Source organism: Phytophthora infestans, genomic scaffold, assembly GCF_000142945.1.
Source record: "Phytophthora infestans T30-4 supercont1.54 genomic scaffold, whole genome shotgun sequence".
In the NCBI taxonomy this organism is placed as follows: Eukaryota; Oomycota; class Peronosporomycetes; order Peronosporales; family Peronosporaceae; genus Phytophthora; species Phytophthora infestans.
The window spans coordinates 313045-339392 of NW_003303705.1; the positions used below are offsets into that span (position 1 = coordinate 313045).

A 26348-nucleotide genomic window follows, 5' to 3' on the forward strand; every position below is an offset into this window, starting at 1 on the left:
CGCAGAGACAGAAGCCAAACAACAACTCCAGACTCGACTGGATAACGCCGAGAGGTCGTCCAAGCAGCAGGAGGCTTCGGCTACAGCAACAGTTGAACTGAAACAGGCTCGTGAGCGTGAAGCTCAGCTACGACAAGACTTGGAATGGCATCAACAAGAAGTACAGCGACTAAAGAGCTCAACGTCTCTACCGGCCCCAGCGCCGTTGTCAACGGGCTCCACGTCCTCGCAGCATTACGTTCGACCAAGTGTGGATGGTGAACAGTATAATGGAGCTGAAGGAGCATTATCTTCCGAGGCGTCGATCCTCAAGACGACGTTGGAGACGACAATGGATGACCCGCTCAGTTCAAATGGCAACACGTCGGTCTTGGGACTGAGTCAACTGCAGCAGCGATTACGCCTACGTGAAGGCGAGAACCGGATGCTGAAGCAGCAATTGGAAGCGTTGGAGGCTCGACAGAAACAAACGACAGACGAGATCGTTCGATTGAGTACGCGTAACGCGTTACTGGAGAGTGGCGAGGCACAGAGAGAGCAGACGCAGTTAGAGCTGGCGAAATTGCAGAAACACCAAGTGGTGCTACTTGAGCTGTTTGGCGAAAAGGAAGAGCAAGTGGAAGAGCTACAGGCTGAGGTCAGTGAACTCAAGGCCTTCTATCGTAAACAGCTCGACACGCTGGCCTCTCATAACGAAGAGCAGCAGAAGCAGCGAGAGGAACAACAACACTAAGGATGCAGCTTCCCTGGCAAGGATCATTTAATGACACCTCTGGCAATTTAGGAAGACGTAGCTCTATCATCTTCAACAGCGTGAACTTCTCGGTGCCCTGGGACCGAAATGCGCCTCGAAGACCGTGTCGGTGCGTGACGACAGGTCGAACATGTGGATGACTGCGCGTTTTAACAGAGTAGATCTGCTGAGCACCTATGACGAAGCCTGTGTTGCGCGTCTGCCCGTCTCGGTAGATGGCCAGTTTGTCGGTCAGACCAGGGGAGCACGACCGGTGTCGCTGTTATGCAGGGCTACATGTACAGTAACTTACTACCAGTAAGTAGTACAGTACATTCGAGAATTCATGAAAGCGCTTTAGAGTATCTATCAGGCGTTTGTCAAGTCAACTGGATGGACACGAGTGTGATGGCGTCGGTTGTAGCAGTGCCGGCTGTGAAGACGCAGAGTCGTACGTGGTGATGGACGAGGTCGAAGCCGTTTTCGTTGAAAGTCTGGAAGTCGGTGGAGATGGATGGCTATAGTGACGGACTCGACGTGCTCGGGATCGTAGCAGACGCCTCCGGTTGCCGTAGTGACAACGCGGCTAATAGCTGTGGAGATGATTGCGAGTGGAGACAGCGACAATTGTAGTTGACGGGCTTGAGGTCTTTTCAATGAGGATGCACGTTGTGGAGTCTCCTGAAGAACACCGTCGCCGGCTGGGCTGGCAATTATGTGGAAGATGGTTGTCTACTCGGTGACCATCGCAGAGAGAATATAAGCCCAGGATGCCACGTGCGTTGTCGATCGAATCGTCCCAGCGGGTCAGGTCATGATGCAATTTGCGAAGGTCTCGAAAGACAGCTGACCGGTAAACTCAGGCGTAAAATGTCGCCAAATGGCGCGCCTTTGGGCTATCGCGGAATCCGCGACGTCTTCGAAGTATAAGCCACCGGGTTTGATATGCGATCGATCGATCGACATGGCCCTCAAGCAAGGTTCACATATGTACACACTGAGATGTGGCAAAACTCACCAAATTGACCGTGGGGTTCATCAAATACATTAAACCATACAATGTCGTTTGAGAAGTTAAAGTTCGTCCTCTTCCAGCAGCATGTTAGGCACGGCGTTGGTGATTGCGTAGCTACGTCCGCAGTTATTGCAAATCAGCTCTCCCTCCACGATGTTCGTCTGCAAAACACAATTTCGAAGACGGCACTTGTCAGACAAACAACTTTCCAACCTCGCAACGCAGCCCCACGCGCCGATACGTACGTCGAAAATCACGCGGTGGATTAGCTTCAGCAGCTCGTCCTGCTCCGCCAAGTCAGTGGGGATCTGCTCAGGCAGGATCGGAACCTCAGGGTGATTCAGCTATAGTTATGGATAAAAACAGTTAGATGCTAGAATACGCCGTCATATCTGCAACAATGCTATTGGCATGTACCTCCTTGGTCGTGTGGCACAGCGCCGGGTAGTCGATGGACTTCATGATGTGCAGCATGAAGCTCTTGCTGTACTGCGTCTCAAGCACCACCACACCGTCCATCTCCGGTGCGATCTACAGCAACAGCAGCAGTAATAAAAGCTCAATGTCAGCCTGGCTCAATAGCCCTGCAAACGCCATCGTGCCGTACCCGCAGCGGGAAGTTGAGCGGACGGGCACCCGCTTCGCGTCCGGCCGTGTCGGCACACGCCTGAAAAAAAAGCACCTTAGTTAGAAACTTTGCAATAAATTGGGCTGTTCACACTCATAGTCGCCTCTGGCCGCGCACCTTGACGTGGCATACGAGCATGTTGTGCGTAAGGAGCCGCATATTCGGCGGTCAAGTAAAAGTCTGCACTTATGACCACCCACCCTAGCGTCACTATGGCGGACGTTACCTTGGTGTATGTAAGTGGACATCATTGTCTCTTTTTCTACCAATCACAATCTGATAATCAAACGATTGGAGCCGACGCCAACGGGTGTCAAAGCTCAAAGCGACAGTAGTCAAAGTCGAGCGACCATGGTCAAGAAGAAAGGGAAGTCGAAGCGTTTATCGCTGCACAAGAAGTACAAGATCGCCCGTAAGGTGCGTGAGCACAAGCGGCAAGAGCGAAAGACCGAGAAGCTGAACCAGCACAAGAAGAAGAAAGACCCCGGTATCCCCAACAACTGGCCGTTCAAAGAGGAGCTGCTACTGCAGGTGGAGCAGGCACGTCTGGCCGAAATTGACGCCCAGCGTCAGGCCCAACAGCAGCGCAAAGAGGACAAGAAGAAGGCCAAACAGTTGGCCAAGCTTCAGCGAAATTTGGCCAATGACGTGGCCCACGTGACTCCTCTAAGTGTCGAAATGCAGGCCAAGAAGGATCTTAAACACGCTGTGCAGGCGGCCGATGTGGTGCTTGTAGTGCTGGACGCACGTGACCCTCAAGGTTCTCGCTCGCTGTCTCTCGAGGACGGTCTCGTGGCCAAGGGCCAGAAGAAAATCGTGCTTGTTCTTAACAAAATCGACCTGGTGTCGGCCGAGACGGCCCAGAAGTGGGTCACGTATCTGCGTCGCTTCCACCCGACGATCCCCGTGCGTGCGCTGAACGCCAAGATCTCGGAAAGCTCCAAGAAGACCAGGCAGGAGAAGGGCCACAAGGCTTTGTACGACCGTCAGCAGGAGATCAGCGGGATGCGCGACAACGGCGAAGTGCAGCCACTTCGTGTGTTCCTGGATGGCCTGGCCGACAAGACAGACGAACCCATTAGCGTCGCTGTCGTCGGATACCCCAATGTGGGCAAGAGTACGCTCATTAATTCGATTAAGCGCCGTCAAATGGTCAACGTGTCCAGCATCCCGCAGTCCACCAAGACAGCACAAGAAGTGCACTACGGAGAGAAGATTTTGCTCGTGGACTGTCCTGCTCTGGACCCGGACTACAGTGACGAATCGTCGGCCATTATGCGTCACGGTATCGCCGGAGTCTTCGTGGAAGACCCTGTCCCTGTCGTAAAGAGTGTAATTGAACGTGGAGACGCCATGAACCTCATGCAGACGTTGCAGATCCCGGTGTTCCGGAATCACGAAGAGTTCCTGGCCAAGCTGGCGATCAAGCGTAACATGCTCCGTAAAGGTGGCGACCCGGACGTCCTCATGGTGGCTCGGACGTTTCTGCAGAACCTAGGCAAGGGCGTGTACAGTCCGTCGTGTCTGCCGCCTGCCAAGTCCAAGTCCAGATTTGAGCTGCCCGCTTGGTACAAGAAGCTGGAGCTGTCGAAGGTGCGTTGGATGGCTATTTATCGTTGGATGTCTTTAAACTAACGTTTCTTTTGTTGTTGCTTTTATCAGCTGGCTGACGCCGAGACGCTGTTGTTCAGTTCGAACCCGACGGGCCACAAGCGCGTGCTTACGTTTAAGGCGGCTCCTGTGTCCCATGCTGCTGGCGAGACGACTGAATACGACCTCGTTATGGGCCAATTGCCGGAGAATGATGGTCTTACATCGGATGAAGACGAGGATGGAGATGCAAACATGGACGAGGAGGAGGAAGAGACGAGTGACGACGAGGAATAAACGTAGCCGCTTTGGGGATTACCAGATGCAACATCGACAGTTAGTAGAGTCGATGCAGCGCGCTGCTCTTCAGCGTGTTCGACCTAGACCGATACATGTACTTATTAACTCTTGAAGCCTATTTCACATCAGACTTTACTTTTGTATTCGAAAAATCAAGATAGCATTCCGAATTCCGGAGTGCCACGTCGGTCACGGAGTTGACAACCGTCAGCCACATTACACTTGCCAGTCGGCGATGGTGAAGCCCTCAAGCCAATCTTTGAGGGATATACGGTACATCTCATTTTGGACGAACAGATCGATACCACACCAGACCATTTGTACGTACCGGTATGTGCATTGATAATCCCAAAACTTGTTTCCTCAAGTGTACATGTATAAAAGCAGACGCCGTCGCACTTTTCACTTCAACACTCGCCACACTATCGCCCGTCAACCATTAATATTTTTCATTCGTCGCTGCCTCCACTCTCGCAATCATCTCCACAGCTAGCCACGTTGCTGCTGCTCAGGCGTCTGCTACGACCCCGAGCACGTCAAATCCGTCACTGCAGCCACCATCTCCACCGACTTCCAGACTTCCAGACTTTTCAATGAAAAAAACTTCAACAGGGTCTCAACGTGTCACTCGCTGTACCTTTCAACAACGACAGCCCCAATGCCACCACCGACTACGTCACAGCCGCCATCTCAGCCGCCAACGGATCAGCCTGCGTCATCCAGATCTTCGTCGGCAACAACAACTTGGTTTCCGTCGATGCAGGATGCTCACCTATATCACCTAACTACAGGAGACTCTACCCAATGTGCCCATCGGAGCTGTCGACTCATCTCGTCTCAACTCCATCTCGGGCGTAGCCGATCTCTTCACAGCCTGCGACGTCGTGGGTGTCAACATCCCGTCTATCTTCACAGTCGGCACTGCTGCAACCGACGCCGTCACTCTCGTGGCACATCCAACCAGTGGATGTGCAGCTGCGAAACAGCGACACCGGTCGCGCTTCGTCTGACAGACAAATTCGCCATCACCGAGACGGGTTGGTCCAGCGCTGTGTCTGCAGACGGCAGCACAGGTTTCGTCACAGGTGCTCGCTGTTCTACTCCCAACAACATGACGTCGGCCACCGAGAGCCTGGACGCGTCTTGCAGTCATTACTCCCACATGTTTGAACTGCCGTCACGCACTGACACGGTCTTCGAGGCGCACTTCGGTCTCTGCGACGACGACAGTTCACGCTGTAGAAGATAAAAAGCAACTAACTGGTAAACAAAATATTCCCAAAGCGTTAGTAAGCGCGATTTGATCCATTCTCCCTGCAAAGATGCACCCTGTAGATGCACGCAAGCTCTGAATTCTCATAGCAGAACTTGAAACTCGGAGCGAAATGCCATGAGCCAAAACTTTGGGTTGAGCTCTATAAACCCTGCAACAGGATCCCATTTAATCGTCCGGCTGCAGCAACTCGTCGTACTCTTCGCGCAGAACAAGCGCCTCCTGTAGCATTTCTTCCAACTGGGTAGGCGACATTTCGTTCTCCTTTGAAGCCTTGGCACGCGTCTTGCAAACGCACTTGGTCTTAGCACGGCGGCATTTACGACAAAACGTCAGCTTGTCGTCGGGTGTTTCTTCTTTCGATGCGTCCTTGACAGTCGACTCGGTCTCAGGTATCGGAGCGACATCCGTGTCGACAGCAACATCGCTGTCCTTGCGCACCTCGTAGAATAACTGGAGCAATTGCTGGAGCTCCAACGTGTCCAGCTTAGTCAACGCTTTAGCTTGGTCGCTACGGAACAAAGCACAGCGCTTTCAGTCCCCTCCGAATACATGCTTACAATTTTACAGTAGTGTACGTACCTGCGTTCGCCTTCTAGCAGATCATTCGGCTTGATATCGTAAGCTACGAGCAGCAAAATCGTCGCCACGCATGTCCACTGTCACACAGCCGCAGTTAGTCTCTCGAACAAATTCATTGTGCTCTGCTGGTTTCGCTCGTACCTGGTGCGCGTTGCGCGTGTCGATGGCGTCACGTAGCGCGAAAGTTTCTGTGATCGTATCGATGCGGTGGTTTGCGAAGCGATCGCAAGCGAGTTTCAACTTGAGTGCAACTTGTGGCAACGGGCGGCGTAGCATGAGTGAGAGAGAATTCCATCGCTCAGTTCGGATCTGACGCGCACGACGTCGAGCAGCATCTGCCTCAGCCTTCTCTGGTCCTCCGATTAAAGGGTCTGAGTCATCCTTCTTCTCCGCTTTCACAGGTATGGGGCATCCAGCCACCATCAGAGTCGTGTCGTGAGTAATCCAGTTGGAGAACAGACCCCAGAGGTGGCTAAACAGTGGCAGATCATTCAGCGTCACCACTTCTTCGTCGTCAAAATCCGAAATCTCGAAGCTGCCTGCAGACGACACGTCACTGGCAGCTGCGTCGCTCTCGTCACTGTCGCTCACTACAATGTCTTCATCATTCTCTTCTTCTTCTTCTTCTTCTTGGCTTTTCTTGACCATTTCTTCCACTTTCTTTGCCAATTTCTGCTTGTGTGCTGGGAACACGTAGCCCTCGATAAGACTGGCATGTTCAGCTGTCGGAAAACTCCTATTTGGGGCTGCAGGGGACGCATTCTCCTTCACTTTGGAGATCGAAGCTTCCAGTGCTGGTGGGACACCCACAGACGCTGAGTGCTTCCTCTCTACAACCCCTAGGTCCTGTGTCTTGGCCCACACTGTCTTGGCTTTCGGTAGCGACGCGGGTTTAAGTACTGTGGGGTTCTCAACCTGCTTCACTGGCGTCATTTCGTCTGCGTAGTCCAAAGGATTCGGCTTCTCTGTACCGAAAACTTCCACTAGAGAAGGGACGAGCTGTGGAGGCTTGTGAGCCAGTCTGGAGAGCAGAACTCGAGCTTTCTGCAGGGCAATACATGCAATGCTGTTAATACGAAGCTCCACTCAAGCAAAGTGTTGACGATTCTAAATTGCAGTGGTGAGACCTTAAGACAGAGCTCGGAGCAGAACTGCCGCTCATATTGAGCGTCGTAGATCTCTTTACGAGCCAAGGAGACTCGGAATTTGCCCAAAGACCTGCTCCGTTTTATGTATAAGGCCGTCAGATTGGTTGAAAAAAGGAGAAGAATGCAATTACGGACTTTGGTAGTGGGTTCTCGCAGGCTGGGAAGGCGCAGCGCTTGGCAGCAGCACGTTCCTCGAAAACTTCCTCCATCTGGCGCCGCTGTAGAATCTTTCCACTCAACTCCAGAAATTGTATAGGCACGCGCGGCGCCAGCAGCGTCGCCATGAGCGCGAAGGCTTCGTGCACGTTGGAGCCATTGACGCTCATGATTGGAAATGGGGCGTGTGGACCACATGCGAACCTCACCTAAAAAGGTGATTTGATTTTTGTAAGGAAACTTCAACTTGCATGAAAGCCTCCAAGGAAAGAGGCCTGAAAGAGAAGCCCAAGAGACAGCACTTACCCCTCCAGGTCGTGACTGTAAGCTATGTGTTCCCTGTAGCTGTAGCATCGAACTAAATATCGGCAGTATTTGTCTCACAAATTGTGAGTCACAATCAGTAGGTTCAACACCTGCATAGCTTATGGTGTCCTACATGTACTCGGAATCAAGCTCGAAGAAACCAGAATGCTCCCTGGCGACGACCTCAGCGCAGCGCTGCTGAGCGCTTGGTCACTACGAGTATAGGCACAGCTGGCGACGCTTGGTCACTGTACGAGTTACGTTACGTTCCTTGGGCGTCTTTGACAAACATCCATTGGACTCCAACACCAATTTGGAAAGATTGGGACCGTGTGGTACACGAGCTCGAGTTCGTATAAATGAGTCGTAACGAGGCTCGTTGGAAACTTCAACTATGCTTCACCGTCGGCGGATTGGATGCAGTTATCGTCGTCCAATTACAGTCCCCGTAGCGCCGATCCCCCTGTCTAATTCGCTACAAACTTCAATTTAGCTTTTCAGTCAAAGAAAGTACATGTATCGCTGTATCCTCCCCACGTCAGAACCAGATTTCCCTTCAAGAAGCATGTTTGCTCTTCGTCAGACCTCTTCGGCCGCGCGCCGCCCTCTCGCTCGCAGCTTCGCGTCCAAAGGTACATCAGTCCACCACATACAAATCATCAGTCTGCAAGCTGCTAACTCCCTTTACAAATGGCCACAGCCGAGTACGAGAACATCCTGACCGAAGTGCGAGGCAAAGTGGCGATCATCACTCTGAACCGCCCCAAGGCTCTGAACGCACTATGCAGTCCGCTGATCGAGGAGCTGAACGGAGCGGCCCACGCCTTCGACGCCGACAAGAACATCGGCGCCATCGTCATCACAGGCAGCGACAAGGCGTTCGCGGCCGGCGCGGACATCAAGGAGATGGCCACCAAGAGCTTCGTGGACGCTTATAAGAGCAACATGTTCGCCAACTGGGGGGACATCACCAAAGTCTCCAAGCCTGTGATCGCTGCTGTGAACGGCTACGCTCTGGGCGGCGGCTGTGAGTTGGCCATGCTCTGCGACCTCATCATCGCCGGCGACTCGGCTAAGTTCGGCCAGCCAGAGATCACGCTCGGCACCATCCCTGGCTGTGGCGGCACTCAGCGTCTCATCCGAGCTGTGGGCAAGTCCAAGGCCATGGAGATGATCCTGACAGGCAACATGATCGACGCTCAGCAGGCCGAGAGGGACGGACTTGTGGCTCGTGTTGTGCCGGCTGACCAGCTGCTGGACGAGGCTCTCAAGACGGCCAACAAGATCGCATCGTTCTCGCAGCCTGTGGTCAAGATGGCCAAGGAGGCCGTCAATGCGTCCTACGAGCAGACGCTGCAGGAGGGAATCAAATTTGAGAGCCGCCTCTTCTGGAGCTCCTTCGCCACCAAGGACCAGAAGGAAGGCATGGCCGCCTTTGTGGGGAAGCGTAAGGCTGAGTTTAAGGACGAGTAAGTACTGTACTGTAGCGTGTGGAAGTGACCTCCGCCCTTTTAATTCGAGGCAATTATCGGATTTTAATGAAGGCGAGAACTTGACAATTTGGAAATGAAAAAATGAACTTTGCTGTCTGCCAGGCGCTACGGGAACTCCAGACACCTGAAGTTCGTTCACACGGCCATTTTTCCTACTCGCAGGAGTTGCTACAGCTTTTGTCAGCGTGACGTACCTTTGCTCTTCTTTATCGAATTTTGTGTAGACACTCTTCTCCACGCCATTGCAGTCGTTGCTGTCTTCATCGTCGCGTTTCTTCTTCTTGGTTGGCTTCTCGGTTGGTGACTGCTTCCTCACGTGTTTGCTATCGTCTGCTCCACTGGCCACAGACTCCAGTACCCACTCGGGGATCTGCGAGCGGGTAACATGATCAATCTGCATGTCCATCCCTCCGTGACGACCTTCCCACTGGTCCGTGTAGGTGGCAAAGTCTCGGATCACGCTCGTAAGGTCCACACTATGAGTGGCGCCTGTGACTGGAGCTGCTTTGGGGGCAGGGAACTTCAGTCCGATGAACAGCCACGAGGTATGAACCTCGCACTTGGACGAGCTCTCTGGCCTTGTGTCTTTGGTGTCAATGAAGTCAAAGAAGCGAGCGAACGGGTGGATGCGGATGTCCGAGAGCGCTTCCAGTCTGATAATTGCAGCAGCAAAGTCAGAAGAGAAAAACAGAGATCAGGCCGCTATAGAGATAGCGAGCGTTCACAGGATCCGAGTCACGATGCGCTGCCAGGAATCAACAGTTCGATGCAGTGGTTTAACCCATAAAGAAGAAGATCAACTGCCACGTACCGAAGGAATAAATGGCGCAGTCTGGACTCGACCCAGCCGAACCATCCGTCGAAATCTTGAGCACTTCTCGCTGTTATCTCGACACGAAGAAAGTGTTTTGACCTAAGCGATACAAATCAAAACACCAAAGTCACAAAAGAGAAGATTACAGGCCTAGGGACACCGGCACAGTTCCCGTGGGATGACGAAACCTTTGGAAGAACGCTGGAGCCACGAACAGCTTCGCCCATGAAAATTTCTGCACACAATTATCGATATCATTAGTCAGAATTCAGAATGCCACGCTTAGTTCATTTTACCTTGGTCTCAATCTCCAAAGTTCGGTCGAGCCCCCTGTCAAACTCAGTCTTGAGAACGCAAAGAGTTGAAGCCATCACATTGTACGACGAGTTCAACGCTGGATATGCCGGTGTGATGATGGGCATCAAGTGCGATCGGTCGCGGACGTTGATCTTGGGGTTCCATCCCTGTCGAGACCAGCGCATAGCCACGTCAGTTCTGAAGAGGAGACCACACACATCGTACTGCGGACACAGAAGGCGATATGAGCGAAAGTTTTTGCATCACCGAGAAGCCCAGATTGAGCGGGTTGTCCACTCGGTCGAGCATGATTGGATTCGGCCACGTCCACATCTGGTATATCCTGAAGAAACGCGAGAGTAGCGACGCTGGTAGCGAATTTGGATAGAACTGGCAGATACGCGCCACTAAGATGGCCCAGTTGACGCCACCGAGGAAGCCCAATACGTTCGAGTAGATGCCTCGAATCTACACAAGCAAAAGAGTGAGGCACGATGTATCGTAGCAACCAATCTGCAGGTATAACATACCCGAGCCCAATGCTTGACAGCGATCAGCGTCGTCCTGAATCGCTCCTGATTGGGCACGAGCTGCAGGATTCGCTCCGTCACGCGGACGCCATTGCAGCTCCGCACTGAGGCCTCGTCCATTCCTCTCAAGACCTGATCGTCCAGCATGTTGAGATCTTCTGGAACTGAGTCCATATCCAGCGACACGAACAGCAGATCCACTGGAATCCCGTCCATTTGCATCTTGATCACTGGCACAAAAGCGTCACTGATGACACGCAGTCCCGTGACGCTGGACGCCGCCTCCAGCAGGATCGGAGCCTTCTCGAAGAAGCTTGCACGCGTGCAATGTCTTGGAGCTACACATAATCTGTAACGAACACAATGCTGGATCGTATAGCGATACTTTTCCAATGAACACACAAAGTTACGTACGTATCGATGTCAGCCTCGCAGCTCTGCACGCCGAGGCGGCATGAGCCGAAGGTGCGAGGCTGTAAGAGCTTCGTGGCCGCCTCCTTTTCGCTGAACAGCGCCAAGCCCTCGTGCAGCGCGTACTCTTGCAATATATCATGCAGTCTTTGCAGGACACTCTCGCGTCGTGCTAGCTGCTCCTCGCTCTCGTACAGTCCGCAGGACCTGGTTCAAAGACGCATTTCTTAGAGCTCCAGAGCGAGTTCAAGAGGAAACCAGGATGCAATACGCACCGCAGCGTCTGCAGAAGCTCATCATTAAGGCGCTTGTCGTCGTCCGACGGCCCAGCAGTTGACAGCGGCTTCATGGAATGTCAAAACTCGTGTTTTTTTTTACGAATTGTACTAACCGATTTAATAATTTCAATTTCTGCCGGTTGACTCAAAATATTCAGGAAATTTTTAAACCAATCTGAAACAGCTCTAAAAATGATTTTCTTTAAAAAAAGAAATTTTCGTTTCAGATCACTTTTTTCGGGTAAAATAAACCGTTTAATTTTTCATACACATTTCATATTTGTTGAATAAAAAAAAAATACTTCGTGGCGGCCTACACTTGAAGTGCCCGTGCGCTTTTGAGATCTTGCTGCAGTTGCATGCGAGCATGTCGAACTGCCATATAATCGTCAAGTTGCGCCGAAATCCGCTCTATCGAGTCTTCATTGTAGAATCCATGGTGACCAGATCCGGACGAAATCCAAGCCGATAATATCGATATTGAAGTCGAGTTGAGACCTGCAGTCGAAGCTTGTGCAGCCTCGTCACTTGCTGCGCAGATATTTGTCAGGAAGCTCGTGAAGAGAATTTCTTCTTTTGCCTTCTCGATGCTCAGTTTGGACTTGAGAGATTCAATCTCATTGTGAACTGATTCGCTGGAGTTATCGGGGTCTTGGGTGAAGTCGACCACAGCGAAATGGCTCCAAGTCTGCAGAAAAGAGCCACAGATAAGTGTATATACATTTCTAAGAGATAACCACATCGATATCTAGCGCACCTTAGGTAACCAAGTGGCCGCTTTATCGAGAGATTTAGCTGCAAAATACACCGCACAAGTGCCTTTCTTCTTGAGTAACACGATCAGTTCCAATGCTGCTTCAACGATAGCCTCGTCACCTTCAGATGCATTTTTTACCAGAACCTCCATCAACAACGGGGACACGTTAGAATCAATAAACTGTGTTATCACCTCCCCCACTGTAAGTAGTACTGAATAGAGGTACCATCGATGGCGGACCTTGAGCTACACAGGTCTTAATGGCACGAAGGAAAAGAGGATCACTAGCGTCCACCACGATGTACCCAGCGAACGATGATGATCCTTTGGATGGCGTTGAGTTGCTGTAAGCCTGTTTAATCCATGACGCCCCGCGGTCTAGAGGATCTACGAGGAACGGAATCTTGAAACACACTTGCTGGATCTGATCCATGAGGAAAAGACTCGTAGCAAACGCCTCGTCTTCTTCTTCTTCTCCCATCATGTCGCCTAGACTCTTCTGCAAGGGTGAAGCCAATCCTTCTCCACTCAGCTCTAGTATCATCGTCGGTATACCGACAGCCATTGCATACGAAGATAAGTTGGCTCGAATTGCTTCTTGACACTGAGAAACGAGCTTGTCTCGATTTCCATGACTTTTTTCAGCTCCAAAAGTGATCAGAGTGGCTACAAACACGCAATCCAATAGCAGATTTTCTCGCCGCTTTTCAACAGATTCCAGTCGTTCTTTTGTGACATCGTGCCATCGCTTTATCACTTGACCGAACGACGTGACCGACGACTTGAAGCGCTGCCTCGTTTCTTGTGTTCGTTGGAGTTCCGCTTCTCGCTGGGTTTTCACGGCGTGAAGGACGCGAAGTTCCGATAAATGGATCTCGATATCCACGAGTTTTCTCTTCTCGGCTTCAGCTCTCTGCACGACAACATGGTAACTCTGCTCGATTTCCTCGAGCAATTGCTGCGTCGGAGCCACGCGTTTCATCGCTTCAAAGTATCTGACCAAAGCTAAAACCCACTTGCAGAGTGTAGTTGACGCCAGAGAAGCGCGTCTCATGTTCTCCATTGAAAAATCCGGATGATTCACGTAAAACCTGACTCGGTCCATGAGCGACGGATCAATCCGATCCTTGTCGAAGTTCCGGAGACGATCCAGAAAGCGAATATCTGCGAGAATCCGTAGCGCTTCACTCCAAGTCGGTGGAACATCCAGCAGGACACAAACCGCTTGCATGGCTAAACGTACGAGCTGCGGTGGATTCGTGAAGGATTTCATCTCGACGATGTGGTATTTGTTGATCTGGGACAGCGCCTCGGTAGCTTCTTGTACGTCGGGCAATGTCTTGGATAATTCGCGTTGGATACTGGCGCGTTTCATCTCGATCTCACCTTGGATTTTAGCACAACGCTCTTCATCAAGTAGAAACAGCCGCCTCGCCTCTTTCTCGACGGATTCTTGAGCTGAGAGCTGTGCTGCGAAGTCCACGACAGCTTGGCTGGCGTCGCTTTGAGCAATTTCGCTCGTTTCCTCCTTCGCAACGCGCACATTTGTCTGCGTCAACCGCTTGGTCAGAAAACTTAGTACTTTTCTCAAATCTTGACGTTGTTTGTCCAGTTTCTTGTAGTGAAATGCGAACAGAATTTTAAAAACTCGTAGCATTTCATCCAGTCGCGTGGCTACAGCACCGAATCTTCTTGCGCGCGAGGCCATAGATGGCAACCGCTGATCAAATCCATCGTCTTTAAAGTTTTCAGCTGTTTGATGGATAGTTAGTACCATATCTCGTAGGTTGGAGATGGAGATCTCGGATTCTTCACGCAGCTGCTCCCATTCTTGTAGTGCATTGTTGCAGATCTCTTTAGCCGAAGCATCCTGCCACGGTGGGAAAGTCTTGGACACAAATCGGTAGTAAACACACGGCTGCTGCGTCATGAATTCGAGTAATTTACGCTTGCACCCGACGGATAAAACGACGTAGAGACTTCTCCTCACGTTTTCTCGAAAAATTGTCTGTAAATGCGCTGGCGACTGCGCGGATTTCTTTGATCCAACGTTTAATTTTTCCTTTTCAGACGTCACTCCTCGTAAGAAGGAAGCTCGGTTGGCTGGCGGACAAGTTGGTCGCCCCTTCGGTTGGTGACCAAGAGCGTGAAGCTTCACTTTGTCAGCCGAGGAATAAACGTGCGAGGGGAGATCGTCTTGACGAATTAAATACACTAAAAGTGCCACTTCTTCCGCGTCCAGGTCCTCGTACTCAACGTACAAGACTGTCTGCGTCGCCTTGAGGCCTGCATCGAGTACAATACTCTTAACGTGCTCGATAAAAACGGATATTTGCAATTCAGCGCTAATTTCACGGAGCCGGAAGGACAGAGTCCCGCATGCCACCATTGTTGTGCTGCGTCGATCAGCAGTATCTGAGCCACTGAGCAGTAAGTGTCGAGCCCCACTTTGCAAGAAACTGTAGACGTCCAGAGTATTCTGCAACTGATAAAACGACAAACAAGTGGCCACTTTCTCGCCTGGGAGACCACTTTTCAACGCTAAATTTGTTAACGAGGATCGCCGCACGACCGCTTTGTCGTTGACGATATTCGGCGACTTGGGGACGATTCCTGGGGTCGGGAAATGATTGTCAGGTCGTATACCTTTACTTCGAGACTTGCGAGGACTGAGGTCGCCAGATTCTGGTCCAGAAGCACAACACTCGGCTTTCAACGAGGTTTTTCTATTCCAGTGAAATCGCTCCTCCCCTGCAACGAAAAAGGCCGCGAGAGTCTTCGCGTTTATCCTCGTGATCCCGTCCGTGTCTCCGCAATCAGCAAAGAAAAATTCTTCAGGCGATCGTAGAAATGCCAAGCTCTGGGAGCTAAATCCGAGCTTCTTGGCGATTCGGAACGCTGCAGCTTGGAGTTCATTTCGGTTCTCCTGCTCGAGAAATCGATTTCGATGGAGCTGTAAGGTCAAATACAAGGTTAGAAGCTCGAATTCAGTTGCTGGATCTGCAGGGACGCGTGATAATGAAGCATTCATGATACTGAGGAAGACCGAGAGGACGCTGCCAACACTGAAGAGCAGGTGAGGCGTGACAGCTGATGGTTTCCACAGTTTTCTTCCTCGCTTGAACATTTGAATGGGGAACTGTTGCAGACGATAAACGACGCTGGTCAGTTCTCCGAATGAACTTTCGTAGCGTCTTCTGAAGTAGCTCGTGAACATTGGGGCGACTTGAGCGAAAATGTGGTCCGTCTGGTCTGGAAGCCACATCTAAGAGAGCAAAAAGGGGGTGAAAACATGGCGCTGGGTTGTTGCTCATAAGCATCAGCAACGTACCAAGTGAAAGTGCCGCAATAATCGAGTAGGGACGCCAGGATATCCGAGTTTCGATAGTGAAAACGAACACCAAACTGCCAGATCTCGGAATTCCACATATTCTTTCGTCGACTTGATGAAACTTCCCTTCCCATCGAGAACCTGTCGAATCATTGCAGAACACGGCCCATTCACTTGCATCGACGAGCCCTAGCAACCAAATGAACCAGTTTAATACTTGGTAAGTAAAAAAATAGTTTGTCAAACCAGTTATTCTGTGCAGTATCACACCTGGGTGTCGAGATTAACATTCTCCAGTAGAAGCACCAACGATCGCTTACCGACTCCAGGACAGTGAGCGCCTTTCAGTTTGCCGGTCATCCCACTCTCAATCGCTCTCTGGATATCAAAGCCAGTTGTAGTATAATTAACTTGCACAGCAGTGGCACTCACTCGCTCTTTTTGACCGAGTTGTCGTAAGCAATTCTCCATCACGAGCGTCTTGCCGACCCCAGACTCACCAACGACAAACGCATTAGCTTTGGCTAGTCCTATCATTTTGAGCCACGCACTGCAGCTAACGGTAGCAGCCGTGGGCACGTAAATTACCGAGAGAGGACTGGTGATTGCGGACGTGTCTCCCACTATTTCATCATCACCGTCAGAGTCTTCCGTGTCCTGACTGGTTACAATTCGTCCTCGCGCTTTCAGTACTGCGCTGGTTCGACGAGGGAACTCTGATTGATACGCGAAGCTGCTCCGACGAGTTGTGGGTTTCCCGCTCTCCAGTAGCGACGTTCTCCACAAGAACAAGACAGCTCGATGGTCTTGGAAGCGCAATCCAACGTCAAAAAGTGTAGCAGAGCAGTCAAAAGTGAAGATCGGATGCTCTTTTTGCAAGTGAGGTGCGATTTTGGTAGCGGCGAGGTGGAACTCCATCCTGGCACGACGTGGGAGGATCGCACCGAGAGAAATCGTCGCAGCATACGCCACAGCAACTCCAGCGTCGGCCATCCACTCGGCGTCGTCCTCCACTACCCCTTTAGCGATCTCTGCGACGAATGGAGTCAAAACTTGCAGCATATTCGCGACTCCATGAGTGACAGAACACTCGAGAAAAGAAGGGAAATACCGCTTGAAAACGCCCAAAATCGAAGGCAGGTGCGTTCTCATCAACTTGACCACAAACTCACTAGTTGGTTCGAGGAACCTGGTCAGATGCGCTAAGCTCGAGCGATTACGTTTGGGTTGTTGCTGCTGTAACCAGCTCTTTATTAGGACAGTGTAAGGCACCATGTGCTCCGTCTGCATGTAGACCAAGCCACAGCGACTTAGACAAGTTGGCGACCAGTGCTCAAGACTCTCGACCTCGCAGAATATACGCAGCTTTTCATGTGTACATTCCAATTGGTCTCCATTCGGTAACGTCATTTTCTTGGTTTCTTTTGGAGAAGTCTTCAGCAGGCCGCGGAGAGGCTCCAGTAGAGTGGGTGCGTCTCGTACACCGTCGAAAACAATCCACGACGCAGGCGCCAGCGAGCACTTAGCTGCAGTATCTTCAGGTACGAATAGAGACTTCCTTCGCATGGGTCGAGGGCTTAAAGCCGGATCTCCTCCCGTCTCGAGAGTGTCGACGTTGTCGATGGAGACGTCGACGCAATTCTGGCGAAAGAAGTGGATGAAGAAGCCATCCTCCCAAGTAGAGTCCCCCGTCGCCTCTCCGTAGACGTCTTTCAAGTTGAAAGCCTCTGTGTATACGCGAACAGTTCGAAGCTTCCTGTCTGGATCTCCGAAGAGCGCACTCTCCGAACTGGACACTTTGCCTGCGAACACAGAGCTGAGAACGTTGATAGCAGTGGATTTACCGCATATTCCACGACCGACGACGACCACGAAGACCTTTTTCGACACGATTTGGTGCAGTTCGAGGAGTTTGCGAACGTAGAACTCGCTCGCACTCAGTCGACGTGAGGAAATCGCCGTTTCAATTCTCAGTTTCACAAGTTTCAGCTCGTGGTTTCCATCTTCTTCGTCGCTTTCACTCGACGGCAGTGCGGCATCTTCATCAGCTGCTGAATTCTCCCAAAGGTCCGAAGAAACCGTAGCAGAATTTCGAGTTGGAGTTCGTAGAGCCAGCATTCCAAAAGCGTTTATCTCCAGATCTACTGCATGCGGGAACACGGTACGAATACATTTCAGAAACGCCAGGCGTCGCTCTGGGAGAACTCTAGAGTGGATTTCATCCCAGAGCGCAGCTACGAGGGATTTTTCAGCCGCTTGCCACGGATTTGTGTCCAACCGAAGTGTAGCGTTTCGGACTATTGCGAAAGCCAACGTGAGCTTGTGTAGCGACAAATCCTTAATATACGGTGCAGAGTCGTCCATGAGGAGGCAAAACAACGCCTCTAGCTTTTCACTGAGCTGCTTCCAGTCCTTGAGTCCGTTCGCCAGCAGTAGAGCCTCCACTATGAACTCCGAATGTACACTCGGACAGGAAACTGGAGCGAAGCAGCTTGAGAGATGCACGAGAACCTGCTGGTGGTGAGAGAGTTGGTAGTCAAGCGAGCAAGTCACTACAACAGCCAGCTCATTATTCGTGATGTCGACTGGAGAGCCATCTAGAACGAGGGAACTCTGACGCGCTCGTAACGCGTCCACGATCTGGTTCATCTCGTGTGCGAAGACCTTCAACGCGCTGGATACTTCGACCCCGGAAAACAAAAGCCACATCGAGTTGCTTTGAAGAGCACCTCGCAGAATTCTCTTAAAATGAGTGAGAGTGAGCCCATTCGAGTAGTCAAATTCGATACATTCCCGACCGGCCATTGCTGCTAGATCCCTCACAAGTGTCCGCTTTCTGGTACCTCCACCGCTGCTTGAAGAATGCACTAGCAGTCCGTGCTCAAGGGATAACGCGGAGCTCATCGCTAACACCGTTCGATTGCACAGCGGACTCAACACTGGACACGTGTAGCTACCAATAAATGAGTACTCGTACTGGTATGTCTTCTGTGAGTGATGAATGATACACTTCTGCTCGAACGGATCGTAGTGATACCGCGGTAGCTTCGTCCACGAAAAAGAATCCCCGGTTGCACAATTGAAATGGTGAGTAGAGACGTCACTTTCGGTTTGATCAGCAGCAGCTTCGACCGACTGGCCGACGATTGCAACTGGTTGGTCCTCGTATAATTCTCGTATTTCCTGTGATTTATTGAGCAGTTGAGTCAAGATGGAGCTCGCAACCCAGAGCTCTCTTGGACTTGAGGTTCGACGTGCAATATGCTCACTCAAATTTGACTTTTTCTGCTGAAACTGCTGCCAGAAGCGCTGCCATGCTCCACCTGAACGATCGAGTCGAACTAACGGGGTGAGTTCGTGAGTGACGAGGATGTGGACGCAGAGTATCACGACTTGAAGGGGATAGTCTTGCCACGCCCGACCGTCCACTGCAGTAATCTGTGCGTCCGACTCAGTCGTATATAAAAGTTTATCCCCACTTCGTCCAGTGTCAGCACGTGGCTCCAGTCGCTTTTTCAACGCGCTTGAACGAGGCTTGACCAGTGACTCCAGATTGTCTTCAAATAGGCTGACAATGCTCCCATTCATGGCACCATGGACTGCCTCGATCATAGCTACTCTCACACGCTCGTCCAGCTCTTTCAGCCAGAATTGGGGGCTCGCACTGACGCGCAAGGCCTTGATCGGCAACTCTTCCCCTACTGCTGTGCCGTAAATGGCGTCGATGTCAACTCCTGCCTGAAGATTAGAGACGGGCACGTCGTCTTTTGTCTTCTCCTCACTAATCTCGATATTGCTGCCACTGCCGAGAGATGCGGAAGAGTTTACTACCGGTAGGTCTATTGTCGTCCTTCTCAGTCGAAGCGAGTCAATTCCTCGAAAGCATTTCGAGACCATTCGAGCAAGATGCTGCGGATCTCGAGCGTAGATAATTAGCTGGAATAAATCGTGGTCGGACAGGAAACTAAAACGAGGAAAATACTTTCGCTTCTCGTCCAGATAAGTTCCCAATTGAAGCCACAACTTCGCGTGGGAAGCTTGAGCTCCCACAAGGAAGCCAATCGTAACCACTTCACGTAGACAGATAGACAACGACGCCGTCCCTTTCGCTGAGTGCATCATGCCTCTCCATTTGCGATCGATGGCCTGGAACTCGAATGACGCGTCTGTAACACTTTGCTGCACATCTCGAAGCGAGAACAGCAGACTCAGTTTAGTGCGACTTCTCTGGATTGCGATCCATCTATCCAGCACTTCTTCGCAGTGACGAGCTTCGTCACGCCATTGCACGAGCTGCAGCTGGAGAGAACTCGACGCTGTGACTTGCGCGAGTGATTGAATGGTAAGCAGATCGTCCTCAAATGATCCCAGCAGATGAATCGCCCGCGGAAGATCAAGTTCATACGAGTCAAGCACTCGAATTATGGGGAGCACCGCGTCCTCTAGTCGACATTTCATCTCGTTGAGTTTCTTCTCCGTCACTGCGTCGTGCTGCGCCTTCTGTGTGATTTCTCGAATCTGCAGTTCATATCTCCACAAGTCTCGACTCCGAAGAAACCCTAACGTAGCTGTATACCCATCTGTTAGCAACACGCCAATACTCGACACGTAGTTGAGAATGTTCATGAGCTTCAAAATCTCCTTCCAATGGTGAATTTTCACCCAGGGCTGCGCCATTTCCTTCACCAAACTGAGCTTTCTCAAGTAATCGATCACGGCTTGGTGGGTATTAACCAGCAGCTTTGTCGCAAACCCGGCGCGCTCCCGACTTTGAAGTTCTCGAATAATTGGCAAGAAACTGTGAACTTTGTCAGCGTGGCTTTCCCAGTTTTGCTCACTGAAAATTCCATTCTCCATTGAGTCGATCGCAGCCAGCCACTGTAACGTAAAATTGACGAGCTCGCGTACCTCGCCCCACTTGGCCATCGCTTCGGCCAACGACGGGATCTCCACCACTTTTAGTCCGACCATTTTCTGGTATTCCTGATACAATTTTGTGGCTTTCTCGATCCCTGACAACTCACGTATAGCCTCCTGGAAACCCCCCACATTCTTCTCCATGTCTTCCTGCTCTTCCATAGTAGAGAACTCATCGTACATTTTCAGTAAGTTCTGGCATCGTGATGAATATTTCTGCAGCGCAGAGTTGACTTGGTATGTGATATTGGGCAGAACTTTAGCTGCAAACTTGGCGTGCGACTGGGTGAGCGCTGTGTATTTGCTTACGAACTGGTGCATAACGTTGTGTTGAGGAGACACGTCCGACCCCAGCGAAGGTGCAAAGCGCTTTAAGGCTCGAACAGTCTCGTCCACATTGCGAATGTTTTGATTCAGCTGTTTTTCTCCTTCTTTTAGCAGTCGAACTTGCTTCATTTGCTCGCAGAAAAACTCAATTAGTTGCGGCCGATCCTCCAATAGTACCGTGGCTCGTTGCAGCGCACTGACGCACTCGGCGACCCCTTCGCTCGCCAGTGCGTGAAGCTTTCCAAGCAGTGAATTGCGTTCCTGAGAAATGAGCTCCAGAATTTTAGCAATGGAATCGCGGCACTGAATTTCCAGAAACCCCACTTTCCAGCTCGATTGCACTTTCTGACAGGCATGTTGCGAGCGATCGAGAACATTGAGACGGTGAGAAATACTCTTTAAGAATCGCGAGAGTTCGCCACCAGAAACTCCGATCAGTCGAGTGAGAAAAGGCTGGACGTATCCAGCAGTTTGGTCATCTCCTCGCTGCATTTGCGCCGATTGGACCTCGACAGAAATGACACGTAAAGACTCAAATGCGAGCATCTGTTGAGCAGCCCGATCAAACCAGAGCGCCAACTCTGAGACGAGTTCTTTCGTGACTCTGTCAATTTTGGGGTCTTTTCTGACAACGGATTGCAAGTCGAACTCGGAGGAGAACAAGTCGCTGGACTCGAAAGACTCGACAACGACGGCTAACAACCCCGTGCCTCGGTTGTTACTCCACGTCGCAGCGTTCTTAGTGAAGTGGAAGTTGCTCACCAGACGAGTGAGTCGCGTTATTCCATCCAAGAAAATGTGTTTAGTCTGCTCAAACGATGGCGTTAGGTCGAGCGAGTCCCCGACGATCGTCACTGCCGCACAAAGAGTGCCTAAGCTTTCCTCAGCAGAGAGTTGGTCGCGTAAGTGCCGAATACAGCCAATAAGCATCAAGTAGAGGCTTTCAGTGAACATATAATCCATCACGCGAATGTACGTCTCCAGCAACGAAATGTCGTGCGTTGCTGCGTCTTTTTGGCGTCGGAGGGCGGCTTTACGCTGACGCATAGCAGCTATAGGGACCGATTTCCACTTGGCGTTAGTTTTTTTACTTCGGACAGACGCGGCGGCTTCAGCGCTGTCCAAATTGGTCGGGGGATTCAGCTCGTCGTAGATTTTTTGCACCGTTTCCTCCATAAGACTGAGAAGCTTTTCCTTCGCATCGATCAGGCTCATTTCCGCCATTGCTAAGTGTTCTTTCTGGTGTTCTTGGACTGTAACGAGACCCACTGCGGGTCGAGTGGTCGGTAAGGTTAACGATCGGATCTTCTGGATATCACGAAGAGTGCGACTGGACTGCAGTATCGATCGAACGAAAGAGTGACGTGCGAAGGGCAGACATTGAGCGACACGCTTGCAGTTGTCGCGGTAGATGGTCATGCGAATCGCACGCACCCATCCCATAAAGGTTTTCCTTACGAGAAACTTCTGAAAAAGAGGAATCCCAGCGAGAAGCAGAGAGAACGTCTTACTCTCCATAATCCATTGCGACAACGGGATCACCTCGCCCGATACGTCGTTATCATTGTTGTTCGTATGGTGCACGAGGGACGAAGAAGTCATCATGAAATAGTCGCCAGCACCGGATCTAGGCATCTCATCGATGCGTTCCAAGTCGTACGGCATATATTTCCCTGTACTTGCAGGTGCTGAGGACAATCCAAGAGAGAGTTTCGTATGCTCGGCGTTTTTTCCTCCTCTCGCAGTCTTTCGCTTGAAGTACAGGACGTCGTGCTTGTGCTTGACATGTAAGAAGAAAAGGATAGCGTCTTCAAAGCCTGAGAGCTTCGTGGCGGGGGCGTTGTTGTCGGTACGAGATTTTGGAGATCCAAAGGTATACTCGTGACCTTCCTGGCCTTCATCACTCACGCGTCTCAACGTAGCGAATCTCTGCACCAAGCGATCTAATAGCTCTTTATTCTTCTCTCGGAGTTTCTTAACAAATGCTCTGCGAGCAACAAGTCAGCAGGTTTACAATCAAAATATTAAAACTGACCAAGAACGTACTGATCGGAGAGCTGGTCTCGAGCTTCTGGCGCTGGAATAGTCATTGGTGTCAGCTTTGTGAGATTATGTGCCGCTCTACCTGATAGAATACCCGCTTTATCGCGCCATCTTCTTTTTTTCGGTGCCAGAGGCGCAATGGGTCGGAACGGTGGGTCTTTTCTGAAAATCTCTGGCGGCTGCACCAGTTTACGGTGGAAAAGAGGGACATGCACAGGTGAGTGCCAGCTCTGACCCCTCTTGGGTCTTGATATCGTCGTCTCTGTTGTTCCCACTGCAACTTGCAGTTCTCCCTCCTTCGTCGCCGCATTTCGCACTTCAAAAGCAACTGGCGGCCGTCGTCGCAGCTCCCGTAGCTCATCCTCATCCACATACATTGAAGAGTGCTCGAGCATATTCCGAGGTGCAACTTCTTCGTCACCGCCACCTGTATCGCTGCTGAAGTTTAACCGATCATGGCTGTTCGCGTCCATACCCGTCGACGACTCGTCGAGCGGTACATGATTCGCTGCCTTTTCGTGGTCTGAAGCCTTAAGAAGCTCAAGACGCGCCTTCTCCCGCGTGCGCAGAGCAGTCCCGGTGGCGATGGAGCTGAATGTTGACGATCGAGCTGATGGAGGTGAACAGATCACCGATCCGCGGCGCGACTTCAAGCGTTCATCCATCGATTGGGAATTAGAAGGCACCCATTGGTCGAGGAATCTACGCATTGTATTTCAACCAATCATATAGAAGGTAAGCACCCGCCATTGATCAGATGGATACATTGTGCAATTTGACCAACATGCGCAATGCCTTGAACCGCGGCGGCCTTACGCTGGCTCAGACGGCGGTGGCGACGTTCGCCTCGACAGATGACACGGCACTACTGGCCAATCCGAGCGAGGACTTTGACTATGACTACGTGTTGGACTGCCAGCCCACTGCGAACAAAAGCGGTCTAGCACTGGCGCTATCCAATTGCAAGATTCAGCTGCGCAGTCTCGAGACGCTCGGGTTAGTGCACGAATTCCACGCGCATAATAGCACCATTAACGAGGTGTGGACATCTTCGTCCTCTCCTTTCCAGCTAGCTACGTGCTCTAGTGACGAGTGCGTCAAGCTCTGGGACACTCGTGCGGCACTCCCAGCAATGGTGGTGCCGGTCGGACGCGAAGTCTGGAGTCTGTCCATTGGATGCGGCGAGACGCTGCTAGCCACGGGTACTGACGAACTCGCGCTATTTTACGACGTTCGCACGGGGAATAAGCTCGGCCAATACGGAGAAAGCCACGTGGACGCCATCACCAAGGTGCGATTCCACCCGACGCAGCCGGCGTTCGTGGTCACGGCGTCCGAAGACGGCGTCGTGTGCTTCTTTGACTGCCGCATACCCGATGAAGACGATGCGCTCGAGAGTATTTTCAACGTTGAGAGTGCCGTCACCACTGTCGGCTTCTTCGGCCCGCAGAAGGAGAACATCTTCTGTCTCACAGGCACCGAGACGCTCGACCTGTGGAACCTCTGGACGGCCGAGCGACTGCACCACTACGACACGATCCGTGACGACTGCAACAAGAACGGCTTGTCCACTGACTATTTAATCGACTGCGTGTACGACGACCAGTCTAACGAGCTCTTCCTGCTGGCCGGCAACCACGACGGCGATTTGAACGCCGTTACCATCGGCACAGACGTCGCCTCAGCCGGCAAGTTGCAGCACGCGGCGGCACTCAAGGGTGGCCACAAGTCCTGCGTACGTTGCATTTACTATGGCCCAGAGAATGCTACGCTGTACACGGGAGGTGAGGATACGCGCCTCTGCAAGTGGACGGTGTCGGGCTCGGCTGAGACTACGGACGGCTACTCGTCCTCGGGTTCCTCCAGAAGAGCGTCGGGACTCGACCCGGCAGGCATCCGGAAGGCACGCAAAGCCTCTCGGCCATACTAGATAGATTCGTTTTAAAATGCAAAGGTGTTGCAGAGTATCACTTGGTTTATCGTGTGTAGTCGGACGTTGCCGTTCCGCAGGAGAATGAAGTTGGTGACACGCAGTTTCACGCTCAAGTTATTTATTAGCTTCCGACAAGACAGGAAGCTCTGGGATGTCATGGCAGTTTTCTGCTATTTTCGTGATTCACTACTATCCGGCAGCTTTCGAAACACCTCATTCACTAAATAGGCGTCTTGAAGTGACCTCAGCTCGCTCCACAACCTCTAGACAGCCATGACGGGCATCATGAAGAAAGTGACGGAGTTTTACAAGAAGGACGAGTGTAGCAAATACTACAAGCTGGGCAAGACACTTGGAACGTACGCGATTCTGTTAATGCTGTAACAATGTGTTGAAACTGAGACTTGTGTTTGTTCTCCAGTGGGAGCTTCGCGACCGTCAAGAGCGCTATCAGCAAGGCCGACAACTCGCGTTGGGCCGTCAAATGCATCGACAAGGCGAGTCTGACGGCGGAGGATGAAGAGGCGCTTCGAGTCGAAGTGGAAGTGCTGCAACTGGTGCACCATATGAATATCGTCCAGCTGAAAGAAGTGTTCGATTGCCACAAGACTTTTTACATGGTCATGGAGGAAATGAGTGGCGGCGAACTCTTCGATCGCATCGTGGAAAAGGAGAAATACTCCGAAAAAGAGGCCAGTTGCGTGGTCAAGAAGCTGGCGGACGCTCTGCTCTACTGTCACCAGAAGGGCATCGTCCACCGTGATCTCAAACCCGAGAATTTGCTGTACCAGTCCACAGACGACAATGCCGAGATTAAGATCGCCGACTTCGGTCTCGCCAAGCTCATCAAGGGCGACTCGCTCATGCAGACGGCATGTGGTACTCCCGGTTACGTGGCTCCAGAGATTCTGGAAGGTCGCCCGTACGGAGCTGAGGTGGATCTCTGGAGTCTCGGGGTCATCGCGTATATTCTGCTGTGCGGCTTTCCTCCATTCTACGACGAAAACAATGCTGCACTCTTCCAGTCAATCAAGTCGGGTGTCTACGACTACCCGAGTCCGTACTGGGACTGCGTGTCGGACTCGGCCAAAGATTTGATCTCACGACTGCTGGTTGTTGACCCCAAGAAGCGATTCACTGCTCAACAAGTGCTCGATCACCCGTGGGTGGCCGACATCCACGGCGTGAGTGGCGATGCCCTGCCACACTTCACTCAAGAAATGAAGCGCTACAACGCCCGTCGCCGCTTCCGTTATGGAATCATGGCGGCCAAGACCATTTCGGCTTTGAATCATGCTCAGAAGCGAGTGAGTGCCAGCGACTTCGAGCCACCTGCGGCTGCGATTGCTGCCGTCGGACTGGAAGCTGCAAAGACGACGGCACCTGCTACAACGGAAGGTGGAACGCCGGCGCCAGCACCTGCAGCGCCTTAGTAGAAGAAGCCTCCATGCATAGAGCTTTCTATCGGACGCACGGCATCAGTATA

General features: G+C 51.6%; 9 protein-coding genes across 9 annotated transcripts; 5 read left to right on the forward strand and 4 right to left on the reverse strand.

Moving 5' to 3' along the window:
* Positions 1-331: 331 nt before the first annotated feature.
* On the forward strand, positions 332-733 carry PITG_17402 (uncharacterized protein; the record flags this gene model as incomplete). Its single annotated transcript, XM_002896675.1, has 1 exon — positions 332-733. One exon carries the CDS (start codon positions 332-334, stop codon positions 731-733), a length of 402 nt encoding a protein of 133 aa, XP_002896721.1.
* Positions 734-1807: 1074 nt separating this feature from the next.
* PITG_17403 (uncharacterized protein) lies at positions 1808-2535 on the reverse strand (the record flags this gene model as incomplete). Its single annotated transcript, XM_002896676.1, has 5 exons — positions 1808-1909; positions 1994-2092; positions 2166-2267; positions 2356-2415; positions 2494-2535. The coding sequence occupies 5 exons, from the start codon at positions 2533-2535 to the stop codon at positions 1808-1810; spliced, it is 405 nt and encodes a 134-aa protein (XP_002896722.1).
* Positions 2536-2727: 192 nt separating this feature from the next.
* Positions 2728-5276, forward strand: PITG_17404 (guanine nucleotide-binding protein; the record flags this gene model as incomplete). The annotated part of the gene is made up of 4 exons (XM_002896677.1): positions 2728-3969; positions 4039-4246; positions 4496-4596; positions 5058-5276. 4 exons carry the CDS (start codon positions 2728-2730, stop codon positions 5274-5276), a joined length of 1770 nt encoding a protein of 589 aa, XP_002896723.1.
* A 311-nt stretch (positions 5277-5587) lies between these two features.
* Positions 5588-7595, reverse strand: PITG_17405 (uncharacterized protein; the record flags this gene model as incomplete). The annotated part of the gene is made up of 5 exons (XM_002896678.1): positions 5588-6050; positions 6122-6198; positions 6263-7165; positions 7249-7339; positions 7405-7595. 5 exons carry the CDS (start codon positions 7593-7595, stop codon positions 5708-5710), a joined length of 1605 nt encoding a protein of 534 aa, XP_002896724.1.
* A 798-nt stretch (positions 7596-8393) lies between these two features.
* Positions 8394-9306, forward strand: PITG_17406 (enoyl-CoA hydratase, mitochondrial precursor; the record flags this gene model as incomplete). Its single annotated transcript, XM_002896679.1, has 1 exon — positions 8394-9306. One exon carries the CDS (start codon positions 8422-8424, stop codon positions 9202-9204), a length of 783 nt encoding a protein of 260 aa, XP_002896725.1.
* A 98-nt stretch (positions 9307-9404) lies between these two features.
* On the reverse strand, positions 9405-11614 carry PITG_17407 (Poly(A) polymerase beta; the record flags this gene model as incomplete). Its single annotated transcript, XM_002896680.1, has 9 exons — positions 9405-9423; positions 9530-9877; positions 10036-10137; positions 10227-10273; positions 10335-10502; positions 10603-10803; positions 10866-11214; positions 11280-11483; positions 11552-11614. 7 exons carry the CDS (start codon positions 11010-11012, stop codon positions 9405-9407), a joined length of 1032 nt encoding a protein of 343 aa, XP_002896726.1.
* A 1053-nt stretch (positions 11615-12667) lies between these two features.
* PITG_17408 (dynein heavy chain) lies at positions 12668-23306 on the reverse strand (the record flags this gene model as incomplete). The annotated part of the gene is made up of 9 exons (XM_002896681.1): positions 12668-12768; positions 12840-14048; positions 14127-15576; positions 15643-15831; positions 15913-16404; positions 16468-17196; positions 17257-22710; positions 22929-23159; positions 23211-23306. The coding sequence occupies 9 exons, from the start codon at positions 23304-23306 to the stop codon at positions 12668-12670; spliced, it is 9951 nt and encodes a 3316-aa protein (XP_002896727.1).
* A 407-nt stretch (positions 23307-23713) lies between these two features.
* Positions 23714-24884, forward strand: PITG_17409 (uncharacterized protein; the record flags this gene model as incomplete). Its single annotated transcript, XM_002896682.1, has 1 exon — positions 23714-24884. One exon carries the CDS (start codon positions 23714-23716, stop codon positions 24857-24859), a length of 1146 nt encoding a protein of 381 aa, XP_002896728.1.
* A 210-nt stretch (positions 24885-25094) lies between these two features.
* On the forward strand, positions 25095-26295 carry PITG_17410 (protein kinase, putative; the record flags this gene model as incomplete). Its single annotated transcript, XM_002896683.1, has 2 exons — positions 25095-25221; positions 25284-26295. The coding sequence occupies 2 exons, from the start codon at positions 25136-25138 to the stop codon at positions 26293-26295; spliced, it is 1098 nt and encodes a 365-aa protein (XP_002896729.1).
* Positions 26296-26348: the final 53 nt, after the last annotated feature.